Source organism: Leucoraja erinacea, chromosome 24, assembly GCF_028641065.1.
Source record: "Leucoraja erinacea ecotype New England chromosome 24, Leri_hhj_1, whole genome shotgun sequence".
Taxonomy (NCBI): Eukaryota; Metazoa; Chordata; class Chondrichthyes; order Rajiformes; family Rajidae; genus Leucoraja; species Leucoraja erinaceus.
In genome coordinates, this window is record NC_073400.1 from 11,353,324 (window position 1) to 11,375,880 (window position 22,557).

The 22,557-nt window shown below is 41.7% G+C and overlaps 1 protein-coding gene across 3 annotated transcripts in view; it reads right to left on the minus strand.

The window, feature by feature from the left end:
• Positions 1 to 22,557, minus strand: part of LOC129708647 (synaptotagmin-B) — a 525,824-nt gene that overhangs the window by 55,765 nt on the left and 447,502 nt on the right. For 2 of the 3 annotated variants that reach the window (XM_055654533.1, XM_055654534.1), the window contains 3 exons: positions 21,025 to 21,207; positions 19,009 to 19,184; positions 6,537 to 6,665 (listed from right to left, as the gene is read on the minus strand). In XM_055654533.1, coding sequence (XP_055510508.1) covers positions 6,537 to 6,665; positions 19,009 to 19,184; positions 21,025 to 21,196 — 477 coding nt within the window. In that variant the 5' untranslated portion in view covers positions 21,197 to 21,207. The remainder of the gene's footprint in view (positions 1 to 6,536; positions 6,666 to 19,008; positions 19,185 to 21,024; positions 21,208 to 22,557) is intronic. The other variant, XM_055654536.1, reaches the window with a different exon arrangement.

Sequence of the window (22,557 nt, forward strand, 5' to 3'; positions counted from 1 at the left end):
ACGGACGATGACAGCGAGGCCAACATTTGTAACAAGATGGACACGAAAGTCAACCTGGAAACCATTCAATTTTTACACAATGTGGAGGAGAGAAAACTCCAGAGTTGTTCAAGGTTACACTGGAGGCCGTGTTACGGGAGTCGGGGAGGAGGGCAAGAGGCTGGGAGAAGACAGTGTGCTGATCGATGGCAGTAATTGGCTAAGGGAAACAGCATGGAAACAGGCCCTTCAGTCCATCTGGTCCATGCCGACCAGTTTTACATCCATTCACATTAATTCTATGTTATACAACATTCTCATCCTCCTCGCTGTACACCAAGGGTAATTTACACAGGCCAGTTATCCTACAAACACACAAAAGATGTACAGGTTTGTAGGTTAATTGGCTTTGGTAAGTTCTAAAATTGCCCCCAGTGTGTGTGGGTTAGTGTATGGGGTGATCGGTGGTCGACACAGACTCGATGGGCGAAGGGCTTATTTCCGTGCTGTATCTGTATCTCTAAAGTCTAAATACCTCCTTGCATATAACCTACTTGAACCCCTCCAATCTGGCTTTTGCCCCCTCCATAGCACAGAAACTGCTCCCCTCAAAGTCCTCAACGACCTCCTCACCTCTGCTGACACCGGTTCCCTCAACATCCTCATCCTCCTCGAGCTGAGCGCAGCCTTCAATACAGTGAACCATAACATCCTGCTCACCAGACTCAAAGACCTTAGCATTGAAGGCTCTGCACTCAGCTGGCTCCGTTCCTACCTTTCCAACAGATCCCACTTCATCTCTCTCCACAACCACACCTGTGCTACAGCCACAGTCACTCAAGGCGTTCCCCAAGGTTCCGTACTTGGCCCCCTCCTCTTCATCATCTACATCCTCCCCCTTGGTCAGATACTCCGCCACTTCAACCTGGACTTCCACTGTTACGCTGACGACACCCAGATCTACCTCGGCACCAAATCCCCCCCCAACCCCCCCCCCCCCCCCCCTCTCCCAATCAACTTTGTTTGTCAGCTATAAAAATCTGGATGCAACACAATTTCCTCAAACTCAACAGCGATAAGACAGAATTCCTCCTCATAGGCTCCAAAGCCACACTCAGCAAAATCAATAACCCCACCCTCACCATCGACGGCACCACTGTCTCCCCATCTCCCCAGGCCCGCAACCTTGGCGTGATCTTTGATTCCACCCTCTCCCTTGAGCCTCACGTCCACCATGTCATTAAAACCTCCTTCTTTCATCTCCGCAACATCGCCAAACTCAGACCCTCTCTCACACCTCCCGCTGCTGAAAGACTCATCCATGCCTTCATCTCCTCCCGACTGGACTACTGCAACTCACTTCTCCTTGGCATCAGCTCCACCTACATCAACCGACTCCAACTGGTCCAGAACGCAGCCGCCCGACTCATCAGCCACACCAAATCCTGGCATCACATCACTCCAGTCCTCAAACAACTTCACTGGCTTCCCATCTCCCACCGGATCAACTACAAAATCCTGATCCTCACCTACAAAGCCCTCCACCATCTGGCCCCCCCCCATATCTCATTGACCTCCTCTCCCCCTACCAACCCTCACGGTCCCTCAGATCCACATCAGCCGGTCTCCTCTCCATCCACAAGTCCAACTTCCGCAGTTTTGGGGACAGAGCCTTCTCCAGGGCAGCTCCCAGGCTCTGGAACTCCCTCCCCCAACTGATCCGCAATTCCGTGTCCCTCACCATCTTCCAGTCCCGCCTCAAGACCCATCTCTTCACCTCTGCCTGTCCTTAGCCCCACGTCCCCCTCCCTTTTCATATGTGCATTAATTGCCTCATATTGTGTTTTGTATTGAATTCTGTCTTTACTTTGTGTACTAGTCATGTCTCTACTATTTATTTCATTCCCCTTACATGTTTTTCCCCTACCTGCTGAATTTTTGTTAGGTGTCCTTGAGACTCTTGAAAGGCGCCCATAAGTAAAATTTATTATTATTATTATTATTAAATCATTTTATACCCCTGGAGGAAGTGTTGCTGCCATAATTGGAGAGATCTTTATGGCGTTCTTAGTCAGATATGGGTGATTGTATTAGGGAGGCACCTGCGTTGAAATGGTCACACAGTGGAACTCTTCTTGTGGACTACAAGCCTCCAATCTCTCCCCTCCTTTCTCCAGCAGCTTGCCCTACTTTTCATGCCTTCTATGCATGATTTCCCCAGCCATGCAGTAAACCTAATAATTCCCCCAAGTGGGGAACAACCACCAACGCTAAATCCTAGTTTCTCCCTGCATGCCCAGCTTTTCCATTTAGATTTGTAGGTCAATAGGTTAATTGGCTTCTGTAAATTGTCCTTAGGAATTCTTTCCCTAGTGTGTAGGAAATAACTAGTGTACGGGTGATCATTGGTCGGCGCGGACTCAGTGTGGGGTGAAGGACCTGGTCGATGCCGTATCTATAAGCTAAACTGGACCAGAAATGTTTAAGGGCTCAAGAACTCAAATATGAAATAATAACAAGAACTATGAGTAATCTCTTAATTAATTAACTATTAATAACTGCAAATGCTGGAATCCTGAGTAAACACAGAGCAGTGGAATAACTTGGTGGATCAAAGAGCATCTGTGGAAGGAATGAATACGCGATGTGTTGAGTTGGGTCCCTTCTTCTGAATGATTGTAGGAAGGGGAGATGGCTGGAAAAGATGCTGGTTGAGTCACTGAGTTAATCCAGCTCTTTGTATTTTACCTGTAAGTGGACACTTAAGTGGGTAGTATTGTAGAGAGTGAAGATGATTGCCAAAGATTGCGGCAAGATCTTGATTGGTTGGGCAGGTGAGATGAGGAATGGTTGAGGGAATTTAACACAGAGAAATGTGAGGTGTTGCGTTTTGGGAAGTCTAACAAGTGCAGGACCTACACAGTGAATGGTAGGGCATGGAGAAGATTTCCAATGATGAAGCCAGGACTCGAGGCCAGAACTATATGGAGCGATTGAGCAGGCTGGCACTTTATTCCTTGGAACGCAGGAGGATGAATGGCGACCTGAGAGAGATGCACAAAAGCATAAGAGGATTGGATCAGGTAAATGCACAGCATCTTTTGCCCAGATTAGGAGAATCAAGAATCAGAGGACATAGGTTTAAGGTGAGGGGGTGAAAAATTTAATAGGAACCTGATGGTTAACATTTTTACACAAAGGGTCTTAGGTATATGGAATGAACTGCCGGAGGAGGTAGATGAGGCAGTTACTATTGCAACATTTAAGAAACATTTAGATAGGTACATGGATCGAATAGGTTTAGAGGATATGGGCCAAAGTAGGACTAGTGTAGATGGGACATGTTGGTTGGTGTGAGCAGGTTGGTCCGAAGAGCCTGTTTCCACTCTGTATGAATCTATGATTCTATGGTTGTTTACCCCTCTAAGTAGCACCATTAAGGGTTCCACCAGCTGCTTTTTGAGTGCTCAGAAGCGCATGTTTGAGTGGGACGGCAGAAGCACTGAGCTCTAATTTGACAGCATTGGCAACAAATCAGTGTTGTCTGCCAATTGACATAATGATCCAACCACTCTGCAGACTTATAACAAGTGTGAGCATTGTTCCTGCTTATGCACTTAACAATGTGGTGGCCAATGTAGGTGCTCTGCAAGTTTCACCAAATTGGTTCAAATTCAGCAGACGTAACCCTGACACCACGGAAGATGTAATGTATTTTGTGCGTACGTAATTTTGCTTCATCGCGTAATGATAAGAAAATGTAGGTGAGGTACTATACCAAAAATACATTTTTGAGGAAATATAATCACTGTCTTGATTTTTGAAAGTAGATGATGAGGAAAGTAAATGGAAGATTGTGGGTGGCATAGTGGCGTAGCTGGTAAACCTGATGCCTCTCAGTACCAGAGACCTGAGTTCGTTCGATCATGACTATAGGTGCTTTCGACATGGAGTTGGATGTTCTTCCTGTGACTGCCTGGGTTTCCTCTGGGTCCGCTTTCTTCTCACATCCCACAGTCTTTTTAGCTTAATTGGCATCTGTAAATTGTTCCTGGTGTGTAGGAAATGGATGTGAAAGTGGGATAACATGGAGCTAGTTTGAATGGATGATCAATGGTCAGAAATAGGCAGAAAAAAACATTAGCTGGTCAGGCAGCATGTCTGGAGAAAAAAAGGATGGGTGACATTTCGGGTTGAACCCTTCATCAGCGTAGAGGTTGGGCTGAACAGCATGTTTCCCTGCTGTGACTTGAAACTGAGCTAAACCAAATCGTGAAATACAGGTACAGAGACTTGGTGGCTTCAAGGCTGACTATCACCGGTGCAAAAGTAAACTGGTAGGATAACACAGTAAGAATCATGCATGCACGCTCAGTTTCAAGGTTGAACCAAAAGGCATGACATTGTTGTGGCATTTACTTATGGAGCACTGAGTTTATGTGAGGATATTTCAGCTGCACAATGCAATGCAAATACCATTATACCCAATAACAGGATGGAATACAATTTAAATTGCAAACATCAGCTCTCCTGCTAAGAAGTAAAATGACACACGTAAATGTTATCATTTATAACATGCTGAGTATTGGTACCAGGGGAATCCTAGAATGCCACTCTCCTGGAGCTCAGGAGAGGAGGAATATATGAAGATTACTCCAGAGAACGGTGATGGGTATTCAAATATTTTCGGGAAACATGGACCAGCGAGCTGCTTAATTTCTCGTTGCATAAGATTTTTCCTGCTGTTATGCGTTTATAATGTTGAGTTTTCAGATGGTACATTGTCAAGAAAAAGCTGATTATTTGTACATTTTGCAGATGCCCTGCTGTGCAATGAACATTCTTAATTCCAAAGCTCTGTGGACTGCAGCAATTCCTATGCAAAATACAACACTAAGAATTGGTGGGAAATTATTATTTTTAAATTTTCCTTTGAAAAACTAATCTATCTCAATGCTTCTGTGAGTTTGAGTAGTCACTATCACTGCCTGGCAGAAGGCAGAGCCATGTTCAAATGGTTGAGCACAGCCAGGCTAAGAGAGGAAGTGTAGAACCAAGGAACCCCAGATGCTGGGTTATAAAAAAAGATACAAAATGCTGGAGAAACTCAGCGGGTCAGGCAGCACCCCTGGAGAACATGGATAGGTGATGTTCTCTCCAGAACCAGAGGTCAGAGTGTAAGAATAAGGGGTAGGCCATTTAGGACTGAGATGACGAAAAACTTGTTCACCCAGAGCGTTGTGAATCTGTGCAACTCGCTGTCACAGAAGGTAGTGGAGGCCAATTCACTGGATGTTTACAAGAGAGAGTTAGATATAGTACTTATGGTTAACAGAATCAAGGGAAATGGGGAGAAAGCAGGAACTGGGTACTGATTTTGGATGACCCGCCATGATCATATTGAATGGCGGTGCTGGCTCAAAGGGCCGAAAGGCCTACTTCTGCGCCTATTTTCTATGTTTCTGGTCTTGGCCCTTCAGACCTCTGTAGAGGTGCATTGGCCATAGCATTTACTAGGATGGATAAATGATCAACTGTGATTCCTGATCTCCTTTGGACGGTACATTTGTGTAAATGTCAGGAGTACAAGTTTTAATATAAGGTTGACCGGGGGAGCAAATTGACTGCTCTCCCATTCATCATGGCAGGAGCTCACAGTTTAAGGATAAGGGGGAATTATTTTAGGACCGAGATGAGAAAAACATGTTTTACACAGAGAGTGGTGAATCTGTGGAATTCTCTGCCACAGAAGGTAGTTGAGGCCAGTTCATTGGCTATATTTAAGAGGGAGTTAGATGTGGCCCTTGTGGCTAAAGGGATCAGGGGATATGGAGAAGGCAGGTACAGGATACTGAGTTGGATGATCTGCCATGATCATATTGAATGGCGGTGCAGGCTCGAAGGGCCGAATGGCCTATTCCTGCACCTATTTTCTATGTTTCTATGTTTTTATTCAGTTTTGAGGGCAGGTCCCCATTGCAGCATCTGGGGAGGGAATGAATAGGCAGCATTTCAGGTCTGGCCCCTTCTACAGACTGATTTTAGTTAGAGGGAGAAAGCTAGAAAAGAGAGGTGGGGATGGGAGAAAGCCTGGCAAGTGATAGGTGGATACAGGTCGGGGGGGGGGGGAGATTGAAAGATGGGTGGAATAAGTGACAAAAGTTAGAGATGAGAAGAAAACAAAAGGGTGTCAGATAAGGAGAGAAGAGGAGTGACATGTAAAGTTAGAGGGAGGGAGGGATATAGGTGGAAGGGGACGGTGCGGATAAGGAGGGGCGGTATAGTGGTGGAAGTAAATGCACACCAGGGTGGGGTGGAGGACACATAAAAGGGTGAGGGGGTAGGAAAACAGCATTTAGACAGCTTGATAGGTTCATGGATAGGAAAGGTTAGGGATATGGGCCAAACATAGGGAAATTGTACCAGCTTTAATAGGGCATATTGGTCAACATGGCCAAGTTGGGCCGAAGAGCCTGATTCCATGCTGTACGATTGAATGATTCCATGACTCAATTTAACTTTGTCATCCCGGTAAAATCCAAACAATATCACCTCACCTGATTACTCTGGAAGTCATAATCCAATGAAAATTGCAGTTTGCCCAGTTTTTCTTCTTCCTTTGGCTCCTCGTCCTTATCTTCACCTTCAGTTAAACCAGTTTCTGCATCATCATCATCCTGTTTAGCCTACGGAGAGGAAGCAAAACCTGAGTGAGCTTTAGTAAGAGGCATTTAATCACTTACAATATTTGGGCAGCAGAATTGCTGATGTAAGTATATTATTATTTTAACACTCCCCACATGAGAAGCAGTAGATTAAGTAGAATATGCCTTTTGCTAGCTTTTCGACAAGTGATTTCAAGGCCATTAAATTCTTTGTACAAATACAAAGTGGTTTAACTTCAGCTGACAGAATTTTGCCTTATTAGCTGACAGATCCATTATGAATGCCACTTATGTTACGAGTTGAATGCGGAAGTACTTTTTGAAATTTTAAATAGTATTCAGGAGGATTTCTATGACCTTATTTTGAGACTGCTATTGATTTTTTTGAAATATTTGAACTTGAAAACATAGGCCACAAAAGGCAATCTATTGTTTAAATGGCTGAGTGATTTTGCAGTGCAGATCTGTCGAAAGCTAATGCAATTGAATATTAATAATCAGGCATGCAGATGGTAATGTGCTTCAGAGAGAGCAGGCAGTACAAGAGTCATTAAAAGAGTCTTGATGATATTCTCCTTCATTCTTATAGCACTAGGTCTATAAACCACATTCGAGTTTAAAATACTGTACAACATGCCTTGACTTTTCAATTTTAAAAATCTTAATCCCACGATACATCTATGACAATGTGCATAAGCTTTTAAGTTCAAAGTTGCCTCTGTGGTTCCACAATTTCCATGTGACAATCTGTGCATGAAGCCTCAAGATGGATTAATTGCTTTTGTCCACCCTTGCTCAAAATTGCCCTGAAGACCAATTATGAAATTTCCAGAAATCCATATTTTCAGATTAATAATTTTTTCATGTTTGGAGGAATGATTGGTTCTTGTGTTCCTTTGACCAATCACATCCCTATACCCTATCCCTATACTGAAGAAGGGTTTCGGCCCGAAACGTTGCCTATTTCCTTCGCTCCATAGATGCTGCTGCACCCGCTGAGTTTCTCCAGCTTTTTTGTGCACATCCCTATACCAAATGGTTCCACTACAAACATAAATGGCACACAGGAGTTTGAAATGGCGTGTTGAGTACGAGACTAGACGAATAATCTAGTGGCATTAATTAAAATCCCACTATAGAAGGTGGGGCATTTAATCTCAGTATATTAAATAAAATATGGAATTTGGAACCTTGCATGAGCAAAGGTCATTATGGCTTTCAAAGGTCACTATCCCATTATGGCTCAAATGTGATCCTAATGACCTTTGGTAACCTCAACCTCAGCAACCAAGCCCAGTCTTCAGGCACATGGGAATATTTTTGCCTGTAGGTTCCCTTTGTGTTGTGTCCTATCCTGGTGTGGGAATATATTGCAGTTCTTCCTTAATTGTGAGTCTATACTTCTTACTCAACAAAGCTATGTGAAATACTTCCCCAGAGAGACATAAGGACACAGATGAAGACTGCTCAGCCTATTGAGCTCATGCTGGCTTCCATGAGAGCAATTCCATTCTACTCTCTTTATTCCCTTGTCTTCCTGCAACTTCTTCACTAAAACATGCCCATCAACTCTCCTCCAATTCTTATTTTTGATATAAACCTACACTAAGGGGCACCTTACTGGACCAAATTATCTCTTTGGGATGTAGGAGGAAAACCGGAGCAATGGGAGGAAATCTACACATTCCTATGAGATTTTAAGGTGAGTGGGACAGTTTAAAGTGAGGTGAGAAAGATTTAATAGGAACTTGAGGGACAACTTTTTTACACAAGGGTATGTGGCACAAGCTGCCACAGGAGATACGTAGTTGAGGCAGGTACCATCGCAATGGTTCCCAGTCATCCCTTCATTCCCACTCCCAGAGTTTCATCTTCAGTTTTTACACACCTTACTAACAACCATCATCGTAAAATGTGGCTGTAGGCATTAGCTGGTATCTGGAAAACAGCTAGAAGTTGGCATTTTATTCCTAGAATCCTGAAGTCTAAATCCCTTTTTATCCCTGCTCTAGCATCTCCCCAGCAAAGGTGATCTCCACAGGAAATTAAGGGTTCTTTGAGTGTGATGGGTAAATTAGATGTGCCTCTACTGAAGTTCAGAATAGGCACCTTACCCTTGTCTTCTGAATATCCACTGCAATTGCTTGTTGTGCCTTTAAAAATGTTTATATGAACACCCATTGCATAACTCCTGCCGATATTACTGTATATTAATAGTTGCCACGGTAGTTTTGTGTCTCGGGTGTGAAATTATATTTGTTCTGAATTTGACACGTGTTTCACATTGCCATGGTAGATACTCACTGCAAAACAAGGAAGAATATTGTGTATAGGCTTTAAGCAGCCATGACCTTTCCCTACTCTCCTGAACTTGCACAAGAATTTGTTTATATCGAGAAAAAAACACCACTGCGTCTTACTGTAAATTCAGAAAGAAATATTATGATAGGTCAAAGGAACACTTCAGTAATGAAATATTTTAAATCATTTTTAGTGAATTTATGATAAATTCTTGTTGTAATGGAACATTTACAGTTCTGGTATATTAGCAAAAATCCAACTTAAGTTTTCCACTAAGAAGCCAACTTTTCCATTAAACATGCAGGGAATATGACTTTTTACTGCCCATCAAAATAAATCTTCTTTGCACAACAGCTAAACATCGTTCCATTGCCAATCATTTAATCCCTGTTATCAAATCACTGTCATAATCAAAATATGCCATTTTAGGAGAAGGTAAACATTCATATATGGCACAGGATTTAATTGTAAAGCCAATACAATACAAATACTGAGAAGAACCTACCATCCAGTTGAGATCCCAGGATAGTCAGAAAACATGTTCAGACAAAATAGATCAGGAAGAGCACAGAAAAAAATAATTTGAAAAGACAAACACGAAGTAAACCATCACCAAAAAACCACAAGGAGATATGACACACACAGATTAGCTATCGAAAAAAGTTGTTTGCAGATAATAGCGAGAGATTTGTTTGCTTAATGGATATTGTGATTGCCATTCCATGTGGAATGAAAGGCTGTCATTCAAAATGACAAAAAGTGATATTCAAGATTAATTTCATCATTAAAATTATCCTTCTACCTGTATTCCATTTTCCTTTAGGCTCACAATTACCAAAAAAAGCTTGATTGCATTGTATCTATTGCTGTAACTATCTCTGCCTGTACATCCAAAAGCCATCAGGTGCAGTCATTTGAAAAGATTCTTCTCTCCTAAGAACAAGAATGATGAAGGCAACAGTAGGATACCAAATGGTGTCCTAGCTTCAAATTCAACTGCATATACCACACAATAAACCTGTGATCTCTTACATTAAACTATCAAGTAACTTTTGCATTTTATTTCCACTGGACTGAAGGAAATTAATATTCTTTGTATCCATTTGAAGAGGGTACAGCCAATATTGTTACGTTTAGGTTTATTATTGTCACGTGTTCCGAGGTACCTTGGATGACCTCTCTAATGCAGAACCGAGTAGCAAACTTCGAAATGTGGCAACAATTAGTGGTACAGGGTACCAGCTTGAAATAAACCTGAAACTAGGGAGCTCAGAATAATCATGGTTGTGGTTTCACATATAGTGTTATCATATTTGACCTTGCAGAATGTTATAAAACTCACCAAGGACATAGAATGCAAGTGTAAGTATTTGTTAAGTTGCAGTAAAACTGGTTGAGTAAAAGCTGGTTGGCCTGTGAATAACTAAGAACTAGTGAGGATCAAAATTGCAATGGAGATGAATTTTGCCCAGCGCGCCATTGTTAATGGAGTGTAACACAATAAGATTTAGTAGGAGTCTGAGGGGTAACTTTTTCACACTAGGGTGGTGGGTGTATGGAACAAGCTGCCAGAGGAGGTAGTTGAAGCAGGGATTATCACAACGTTTAAGAAACAGTTAGTCAGGTACATGGAGAGGACAGGTTTGGAGGGATAACGCTGGCAGGTGGGACTAATGTAGCTGGGACATGGTGGCCAGTGTGGGCAAGTTGGGCCGAAGGGCCTGTTTCCATGCTGTATGACTCTGTGTCCCTATGACTCTGGTGAGCCTGTCCAACTTAGGCATCTTTTTAGGCGACTGCAGGAGACTATGCAGTCACCACATGGTCGCCATATGTTTGCGGGTGGTTGCCGGGGAGTCGCCTTCATGGTCATGTGGAATTCCCGCATTTTGGGAACTAGTCGCGGCCTCATTATAGTCACCGCAACTTTTTAAACATGTTGAAAAATTAGCGGCGACTAGAATGAAGCCGCCCTGGAGAGTAGCGAGAATTCTCCAGCCGTAGGTGGGTCGCCAGGAGGTTCTTGTAGGTTGTAGCCGGTGCTGACCGGTGAATTTCATTGGCTCAATGGGGAAAAAAAACCGTAAGCAGTAGTTTTTAGAACCAAGGATAACCGACCGGTTATCACAGCCGTGTATCTCTGACTTCTTAAAAGCTGTCTCCACTCCTTCTCCTTCCTTTTCCATCCTCTCCCCTCCTCTCACCCCCCCTCTTTTAAAGGACTTACCATACACTGTGCTTTAGCCGTCTTAATTACAGCGCCAACCTTGCTGTTCATCGAGGTGTGTGTCTATATCATCTTGGCTTTGCACCGTGTGAATTTCACTCGGACAGCGTTCCCCTCTTGCCCTGTCCCCCGCCTGCATAACGGGCTGGTGAAGGAAGTGATATGTTTGTGTGTGTGTGTGTGTGTGTGTGTGTGTATGTGTGAGTGTGTTCCACTCTGACAGTCGCCGTTCCAGTTGCTGGTTTTTCAGGCGACTGCCGGCAACTTGACAGTCGTCGACAGCCGCCTGAAAAATCGCCTAAGTGGGACAGGCCCATAAGAAGAGCTCCGACACAAATGTTTGCTGTTAAAAAAAACGGGACGTTGCTAAAGCATCCAGAAATAGAGATAAGAGAGGCTATATCCTGGGTTATGCCAATTTGCAAATGCATTGCAGATTTTTCTTTAGATTTGTCCAGATGGATTTCAAGGTTAACATTTTCTTGCATTAATGCAACAAGTTTATTTCCTTTACTTACTTTACTTTGCAACCTTCCCATTTTAAATTGCTTTGAATATGCAGTGATTACTTCTATAACTGCTCAATTACTTTTCAAGATCTGCCTAAGAAATTATACTCCTTTAATTCTATATTCATCTTGCACATTTATCTAAAATGGAATAATTTACATTTGTCGATAATAAATGTAATTTGTATTATTGATATTATTGATATAATATGTCAATTGTTTCCTATGTTTCCATTCTCTGTTGACAACTATGAGTTGTTTAGCATTCAGGACTGTTTTATAGTTAACAAAAATAGCAAAAAAATGACTGACCTTGGGAGTCTTTCACTCAATATGTTCTCTTGGTTGACAAAGCTCTTCTTATGAGAGCTATGATTTCTCTTCCATTTCAAATCCTCTCCCAAGTTCTGCCTTGGATCCCCGAGGGTATTATTTTAATTAGAAGTATTTCATGTGAAACATTCCCACACGAGTGCCAGTATGACATTAACGTCACTCACTTTGAATAGTTGTCTACTTGTCAGCAATGTTTAGAGATTGTAATGGAGCAAGAATTATGGAACAAACAAATTCAAACCTTCCTTGGACCCAGAAGGTTGTTGCCAATCTCATCATCATGTGGACTGAACGTCTATGGGAATTCTTAATATCTAGTTGACTTTCCTAAGGTTACAAACTGAACAATATCAAACGGCAACCTAACATCTGGGTTCAACTGAGTTTTATGCAAAAATACATTACACTAGGAGGAATAATAAACATATTAAATTAACCATTTATCTCCCGTTCACATTTCCATGCCAACCTTTCTGTCCTAGGCCTCCTCCATTGCAATAGTGAGACCACATTCAAATTAGAGGAACAGAACCTTGTATTTTAGGTAAACAACATCCTTCCTCCCCCTCCCTTCCCTGTGTCCCACCTGGATGCGTACATTTTCCCCTTACCCCTTCCTTCCCCTTCCACCTAGATTCCTTCCTCTGCCTTCACATTTCATGCCTCTTCTATCCTTATATCCTTATCTCACACTTTTTGTCTTTTCATCTCTGGTTTTTGTTCAACCACTGGCTAATTAAAACCTGTCCTCACCTGTATCCACCTATCACTTGCCAGACTATGTCCCTCCCCACCTCTCTTCCCTTTGAGTATAATCAGTCCGAAAAAGTGTCCAGACCCAAAATGCCACCTATCCATGTCGGCCAGAGATGCTGCCTGACCTGCTGAATTACTCCAGAACTTTATGTCTATTTTTTTTCAGTGTGATCCACCCTAGGTAAAATTGCGCATTGAGCCAATTTCAAAGTGTTTTGTTTTCTTCAAGGTTTAATGTGATTGTAGATGGTTTTTAGGGTGTTGCACTTTTATCAGGTTACGTTTTTTTAAATGTAATTTAAATGGACACATTTTTGGCAGTAATGAATCTCATCCAATATAATGGGCTGCACTACATTGAAGGGTAGCCAATAATTCCATAGAGAACAATTGTCTAACAGCAAACTGCATGTCAGTGGGTTTCTAAGTGTTCATTCCTCTCTTGGACTCGCCATTGAGTCCAAGATCATCCATAATGCCTGAGCTGAGGGCTGAATGCACTTCATATCAGGCTCCTCAGTTGTAGGCATTGGCAGTGAATGCATCCCCATTAATAAAGTCAGAGAGTCATACAACGTGGAAACAGGTCCTTTAACCTAACTTGCCCACACTAACCAACATACCCCATCTACACTATTCCTGCCTGCCTGTGTTTGGCCCATATCTCACTAAACCTGTCCTATCCATGTAATGTCTTAATGTTTCTTAAAAGTTGTGATGGTATCTGCATCAACTACCTCCTTCTGAAGCTTGTTCCATAGACCCTCCACCCTCTGTGTGAAAATATTCTCCCTCGGGTTCCTATTAAATCTTTCCCCATCACCTTAAATCTATGTCCTCTGGTACTCGATGCCCCTATCCTGGGCACGAGACTTTGTGTGCCGACCTGATCTATTCCTCTCATGATTTTGTACACTTTTTAAAAAATGGAAATGAAGAATCAATCAAATGAGGTTCAAACTACTACTAAAAAGATGCGGTGGGGTTTTATATGACTTTATTTTAAATAACTTCCTCCATACGTGATCTGTGGGGAATCTGTTTGACTTTATTTTAAATAACACTAATGTTTCTCATTAGGTTCCATGGTTTAATTGAATATTATGGAGGTTATGGGGAGAAGGCAGGAAAATAGAGTTAGAAGGGAGAGATAGATCAGCCATGTTTGAATGGTGGAAGAGGCTTGATGGACCGAATGGCCAAATTCTACTCCCATCACATGATCTTTAAATGTGTACTATTTCATTGTATTTTTATTGATTTTGTTTCATTTTAAATATTTTTCCTCTATGTCACTGATCATTAGGCACATTAAAAATAATTAAAGGTCTTTTGATGGCATTATCAAAGCTGTCCACAGGCAGTGTCTTAAATTCTGTTGCAGGTTCTCTGTGTAATAGGCTCACTGAAGGACCACAAATGTAATACAGAGCAGCCTCTGGGAGCTGCAAAGCTGAACATGGTGTGTGATTATGGGGTTAGTGTAGGGATAGGGGAGAGAATGGAGGACGGGGTTGACGTTAGTGAGGATGAAGACAGATGTAGTGAGATCCAGGCCTAGAAGCATCTAAGGGAAGTCTGACTATGCATGAAGCTAACTGCTACAAACAGCCACTTGGGCTCAGGCACAATGTTGCAGAGGTATATTTGTTTTTGTTTACGGCCGAGATTTTTGTGTCGGACAACCCTTGTCATCTTGAGAAGTGAGGGCATGACCAAAAGAAAGCTCACTCCAACGTTTGAGAGGACCTTTGGTCTAATTGTGCATTTAATCCCTTCCTCCATACGTGATGTGTGGGGAATCTGTTGGCTGAGGCACTCCAGCACATCGGATTGTCATGTACTGTCTTAACCAATAAGTATAAATTAGATTTAAATTGTAGTCATGATTGGGTATGACATGCAATTAGGTACATGTTAAGGAAAACAAGCAGACAAAAGTTTAAGCAATCCAAGTCCAACATTCATATCTGAAGAAATTTGATCCGATATTTGCAAAGATGAAACGTTCATGACCTCAGAGGTAGTTCATCAGCAATTATTAGTTATCATTCTGTTAAACGGCCTGCCAGGCTGACCCCTGGAACTCTGACCCAGTGCCATCGCCAGGACAACGGGCCTTTAAGGTCAAGTTAAGGCTCGACATATTTCAGAACTTTGAAACTTGAAGGGTACAAGATGGTGCTGGAAACGTTGCGACTCCTGTGTACTGCTTCAGTATAATCTACTATTCTTGAACTTATATACTTAAGTATGACGGTGTTCATGTGTAGTAAGATTTTACTAAATTGTATGCAATAAAGGAATATCACTGCACCAAGGTACATGTGACAATAAACTACCATCCACCCAATGCTGGGACAAATGCAAGTAACCAAAGGTCGAGACCCTTCTTCCCCAAAACGTCTATCCAGAGATGCTGCCTGTTCCGCTGAGTTATTCCAGCATTTGTATCTATGTTCGCTGTCAGCTAGCATCTGCAGTTCCTTCCTACACAAGTAACAAAAGATACCTGGTTCTTGGGATTTCAGTGATGTCAACAGTGTGTCTGAATGCAAAGATAGATGAGTTTGGAGGAGATGCAGGTAAACCTCTGTCGCACCTGGAACGACCGCTTGGGTCCTTGAATGGAGTTGAGGGGGGAGGTAAAGGGACAAGTGTTGCATTTCTTGCGGTTGCAAGGGAAAGTGCCCGGTACGGGAAGGAAGGGAAGAATTGACAAGGGAGTTATGGAGGGAGCGGTCTTTGCGGATTGCAGATATGGGGGGAGATGGGAAGATGTGGCGAGTGGTGGGGTCACGTTGGAGGTGGCGAAACTGACGGAGGGCTACTTGTTGTATGTGACGGTTGTATGTGCATCTCTTCAATCCTGTTTCACGGCTTCTGTTTTAATCTCTGGCCTTTGTTCCAACCATCTGCCTAGCAAAACCTCCTTCTCCTGTGTCCACCTATTACCTGCCTCTCCTCTCTTCCAGCTTTCTTCTCTCCCCCTAACAATCAGTCTGAAGAAGAGTCTCGACCTGTAACGTCACTGCAAATGCTGGTTTACAATAAAAGACACAAAGTGCTGAAGTAACTCAGTAGGTCTGGCACCATCTCTGGAGGACATGGGTAGGTTTTGATATTTCGGATTGGGATCTTTCTTCAGAAGAAGGATCTTGACCCAAACCTTCACCTATCCATGTTCTCCAGAGATGCTGCCTGACCTGCTGAGTTATTCCGGCACTTTGTGTCCTTTAGTGCTTCATCAAGGCTCTCCATACAAAGTTCAGGTCAGGGTATTTTAAAACGTTTACATATGCTTATTTTCAATTGGAAATTTATTATTTTAATTGGCCTAGTGCTAATACTGTTATCTGCCCAAGACATTTGCGATACAGTCATAGTGATAGACCTTCAGTTCTCATGCTTGCTCACTGAATCCCTGCAGTAATCGAAAAGCAACCAGGGCAAGCAGGACAAGCAACAGTGTGTATCCTTATCCTATCCCATTACTATAATTTATATTTTACCATGCTGGAGTAAATAAGCGGGTCAGGCAGCATCGCTGGAGAAAAGGAATAGATGACATCTCGATCTGCAAGATCACCTATTCCTTTTCTCCAGAAATGTTGCTTGACCCGCTGAGTTACACCAGCATTTTGTGTCTACTATTGACCTTAACTGTGCAATAGAAGTGGTCACTTTGACCATTAAGCCTAATTCTGGGAAACCTTGCAGTTTCACACTGTAGTAAAATATAGATTATAAATTAGTAGCGAGATACTTTTTAACTACATATGTTTACCTATACATGGTTATTCTTGAAGATTCAGCTCCTTGCCATTTAACTGTTGTATTTATGAGCATTATATTCCATACCTTGCTTTACCATGTTTACAATTTAAAAACTGGCTTGGAATTTAGAACTACCTAAGGTCCAGTGAGAGAACAAAAATGATTAGATAGTTAATAATTTATTCTATGTCCAGTTGCACTTGAAGCAAGCTCCAAACTTGCTTGGCATAGCTTCTGTTGGCAAGTAACTCCATATATCACAGCTGTGCTGCATATGTGAATGGGGAAACATGCCAAAATGTGGTGCAGACCAGAAAGAGATAGGATTTTTTAAAATTGTGTCTTTGTTTAATAATAGACCAATAAAGAAAACCCTGATGTATTTGAAGCCTAGCCCGAACAAATCTCTCAAAGAAGATCTGGTTTTCAAAAATATTATGACAGCCTCAAAAAAAATCCTTGAACAGAGGAATCATTCAGCTCAAAATTGCATCTGGTTCATTTTTATGTGCTCATTATTCAAAATCTGGGTCCGTCATATCTCAAGGAAGTTAAGACATGCATACATAATACCAATATGTAAAATAACCACAAATAATTTAAAAAAATCATCCAATAATAACACACCCCTAAGTATCCTATTATTAAATAGATTTACATAATATCTACCATTAAAGATGCAGTTCAATTAATAATTTAGCAATAATTAGCATTAAACAAAAACTTATCCTAGACTTTAAAGCAAAGCAGATGGCATTATATTAGTCATCTGTCAGATATACCTTCTGATGTTCCCTTCTGTTGAGGAGAATGGTTCTGCCTCATTGGATGGGCTGAGTACCAGACATCCAATTCAATACCACCTGCTTTACACCACATCCACAGATGAATTCCTACCCTGTTTTTATGTGGCCATTACCTTATTTCTCAGCAAATGTGGATTCTGAGTATGGCTAAGATTTTTCTTACGATACGTTTTCCAATAGCAACAAATCTATAACCCATAACCATTAAGTACATAATATAATAGATTGTGATTGCTTACAGCATCTGGAATACCATCTGAGGGATTTGCTCTGAATTATGTTAAAGATTGGATGCCTGTCAATTCTGTGAATAACTGTCATGTCATCATCCACGTATAAATACCATCCTAGATTTGCCAAGATTGCCACAGCATTTTTCACCTTTAAATAACGTGGCAACCAGCAAGATACAGAATGATGTGTTGCACGATGAACACATTTTTAATGTGAATAAATATTCTTACTCATCCTGGTCAAGGGATTCAACAGTTCAAACATAGATAAGTTTTGCAGTTTCCAACAACTTTTAAGGCAAAGATTCAATTTCAAATGCACTGTATACTTTCTGGCATGTTCATGAAATTCTACACCTACTGATAACATTACCAACCAACGCTACATTTGTGGTGGGAACATATAACGTAAGTGTAGTCCTGAGGTAATTAAGTATACAAAAGAAAGAACAAGTGTACAACTTACAGCCATATGTCCTTTGTGGAAATCGTATTACAAATTTCATTAAAGCAAAGCAATCTTTATCAAAGAACAGATGGGCCAAAATGTTTGAGCAACATCCATGAATAATTGTGCAGATTTTGGAACACATCCATTTGGCAAGAGCTTTCTGATTTTTGCTATGTTCTTGTAAAGCTTTCTTTTTTTAACAATTTTCATGATACATGAAATTAATAGTTTACCACAGAACTCCAAGATGTAGGTAGTTTTATTTTCTTGTCACAAAGACAGTGAGGCAAGTAACAACTATGACAAGAAGGAGATTTAAAAGAAACACCAAACAATGTGGCCCTTCAGAGATCTGCAGGGAATGGAGGGATGTGGATTATGTGCAGGCAGAAAATACTTGGTCTTGGCATTATGTTGAGCACAGACATTATGGGCTGAAGGACCTGCTCCAGTGTTGTGTTGTTCTATGTTCTATGTTCTATAGCAGTTTATCCTTGCTCATTTGACAAGCAATCTTTTTTTCTGTTTCTGTTCATTATGCAAAGTTTAATATTGCTAAATGATGGCAATTTGAAATCCATTTCTATTTCTATTTTATGATTCTTATGTGTTTAAACACTATTACCACTGCCCACATTCATTAGAGTTGGTTCTGTACTGTTCCAAGAAGATGAGGAATTGGAAGTGATTGGGTGTCAAAGCTTCCTCATGAAATACTGTGTTCATTATTTCAGAATCTGAATGGTAAGCATTAAATTACACTCTGACAGTGGTGAATCAAAAATAAATGGAATCAAAATAAATACTTTGGCTGAGTAAAGTTGAACTTAACTGTGGGGTATGTTAACACTTTGGTGCATCCCTTTCCCTAAACAAGTGGAACGCTATAAAAACAGGACACATTTGAAGTTGAACAAGTCAAAAGCAATTCAACAATTTTGACTCGCATTTTCTCTCCATTACTTTACCTGATTTCCACCTGAGTTCTTCACGTCCTTCATGTTGATGTCATTCTTTTTCCCCTTGCCCTTCTCCTTCTTGTTTTTCTTCTTCTTGCAGCAGCATTTCTTGCAGATGCAGAGGCAGCAGGTCAGAAGCAGCAGGCCGCTGACAATGGCAATGGCTATCAAAGCCCAGGGTGGCACTGGCAAATGGATTTGGAAACGTGGCCGGTAATACTGATGTCAATGTCATTGTCACAATCCAACAATTCAATGAATCAATGATAGTTTACTGTCCCATGTACCTAGGCACGATGAAAAGCTTTGTTTTGCAGACCCCAGTAAAATCATACAGCAAACCTCACCTGGCAGCACACAAAGAGTTGCCACGTTTCAGGTGTCAACAAAGTTACAAAAGGTTCATCGAACGGTCTTATCTTCTGCTCGCAGCGGCAAACCAGGCCTAGTGCCGCAGGTGGCCACAGACGGTCCCCGCTGGGTCCATCTTCATTCTTGGTGGCCCCTGCCAGGTCCCCCTTTGATCTCGGTGGCCCCACCACCAGGACCCCTCCCTTCATTCTCAGCAGCCCACTGCTGGGTCCCCCTATGTTCTCGTCACCCCCGCCCACGGGATCCCCTTTCATCCTTCCTGGCAATACATTTTGGAGAAATTACTTCAAGTTTTGATCTACCTTTGGCAGTTTCTTTCACTGATAGGGGACTGCTCAACCAATATCCTGGGATGCCGAGAGGAATTGCGATTGTTGTGAGGAGGAATGAAATGGCCACTAGAGCACCTGTAGTTCAGGACAGTGAGGTTGGAGGGGGTAGGGGGGTGGAGGAGGGTGATAGGGCATGTGAAGAAGGAATGGCAGGAGTCTGCAGATGGCTTGCAGATTTAGCTTAGAGTTGGAGAAAACAACTTCACATCTGATTCCAGATCAGTTTGGTAACATAGGTTTTTATAGAATATATAGACACAAAATGCTGGAGTAACTCAGCGGGACAGGCAGCATCTCTGGAGAGAAGGAAAGGGTGACGTTTCGGATCGAGACACAAAACATCACCCATTCCTTCTCTCCAGAGATGCTACCTGGCCCGCAGAGTTACTCCAGCTTTTAGTGTCTATCTTTGATTTGAACCAGCATCTGCAGTTCTTTCCTACACCTTTTATAGAATGTGTTTTATAGCCGCTAGCTCCCAGCAGTTCCTCTGACCCCGATCTCTCCAACTGAGACAACTGACCATTATATACACTGTCTACACTGATCAATATTAGGAAATGATGTGCTGTCTGTACGCAGTTTGTACGTTCTCCCTGTGACCGCGTGGGTTTTCCCCGAGATCTTCGGTTTCCACCCACAGTCCAAAGACGTATAGATTTGTAGGTTAATTGGCTTGGTCTAAATGTAAAAAAATTGCTCCTGGTGTGTGTAGGAGAGTGTTAATGTGCGGGGATCGCTGGTCGGTGCGGATGTCAGCGGGCCAAAGGGCCTGTTTCCATGCTGTATCTCTAAACTAAACTAAACTAAACTAGGATACAGTGTGGAAACGGATCCTTTGGCCCACCCTGCACCGACCACTGATCGCCCCAGACACTACTTCTACCCTACATGCCAAGGACAATTTATAATTTACAGAAGCATTAACCTGCAAACCTGGACATCTTTGGAGTGAGGGAGGAAACTGGAGCAGCCGGAGAAAACCCACGGGGTCACAGGGAGAACGTACAAACAGACAGCACTTATAGTAAGGATCGAACCTGGGTCTCAGTTGCTCTAAGGCAGCAACTCTACCACTGCAACACTTCATAAACCCAGTGAATGGTCCGTTGAAGTTCTACTAGAGATGAACAAATTTTGGGTACACATTCAGCCAAATTCAAATTCCCTGCCACTGATGAGAAACAGTTAGACCAAGAACATCTAAACACAAACATTGTAACCCCCGAAAATACTTGGAATGAACTATGCTTAACTACAAAAGTGAATAGTTTTAACAGAAATAAAGTCAACCGTATAATTTGAAAGAAATCGTACGTACATGGAATTTTCTGCAGTTCATTCATAAATTTTTCTTTCAGCTTTTCAAATACGTCATTCTTCCCCTCCCCTGGACCTCCAGACTCTGTTGAATTATCTCCAGTGTCAATAGGCATAACGGCGGTTGTGGAAATGGGTGCCACCAAGGCCACGGGACCCGAACTGCTCTTCATCTTGAAAATGGCTGGTAGGTTAAAAAAAAAAACACAAACATAACTTAGGAAAATATACTTATGAGTCACATGATTCTAATTTAATTCAATTCCTTCCAATGACTTCTTTGTGGTGGTTTGTGAATAATGGATTATTGGGGCTTATTAATTATTTAAAGCAGGAAAAAAAAGGCTGAATAGAATGCTGACTGAAAGTAGCAAAGGATCTATTATATTGGAATGAAGTCATATTAATCAATGTAGCAGAGACGTTATACAGATAAATAGTGCAATATGGTATTGCACATCTGAAGCAAATGTATCTATTCTTACTAAGGCAATTTCATAGCAAAATGATTATAAGTATGAGTAAATGTTGCTTTACCATGTGATGATGGACTGAACCAAGGTTTCTGATAATGTTTTGTATGTTATGTGTAAATAGTTGACTTAAACACATAGAGTCTGCGGGGTTTTTCCATGGAACTTTTTTATATTCATTCATCCCGTACCAGACATCAGGGCTTGTCCATTCATCATCTTTTGACAGCATGGATGACTTCACAGCATATAATTATTCACACTTACTCCTGCACTTGTCATCTTGCGCTTCAGGAAAGATAGGAATTGGTTCCTTGCATTCATGCTGGATGCTTTTCCGACCGAGTTTGGTTTGGACTTCAGTCAGGGTCAGTGAATTAGAATGCAAACTATAGTGACAAGTGGCCATAAGGGTAAAACATTTTGGAAAGCAGGGAGGTGTAACGTTAAAATTCCCACTGTCATTAACTAAAATCAGGTATTCCAACATTATCAATTAAAGGAATAAAACAGAAATATGCATGAATCATTCCAATTTCACCAGGCTGTACTCCTGCAAAGAAAAAATTAAAAACATTGAATTTTTGAAATGATGTTGGTAAGTGCCCACCAGAAGATGCCCACCAAAAGTCTTCAGAATCAGCTTGGGAAAATCATAAGTCGTGGCTGGAACATCAATCCTAGGAAAGCATGAAAATTCATTGGAAAGTTCCTACGGTCAACATCTGGATGAAGATGGACTACAAAATGTCAGCAGTACTGATTGGTAATTCTTTTCCCCAGAACTTGGGGGAAGAACAGTTCAGGTTACATGTGAAGGAATGAATAGTTCAGAAGATCTGCGGAAGGAAAGTAATTTCATGACCTATTGACTATTGACAGCTAATATTATTTTTAGAAATGGAGATCAGTGGTAAGATGTCTGATACTTGAGATTCATCGATTAATAACAATGATGGATATAGAACTGGGGTCATTTTGTTCATCTCTAGTTTGGAGTCAAACCAGTTTGTTCATTCCCGAATAATGAATGTTATTTTGCCCTAATTTCCTTTCCTTTA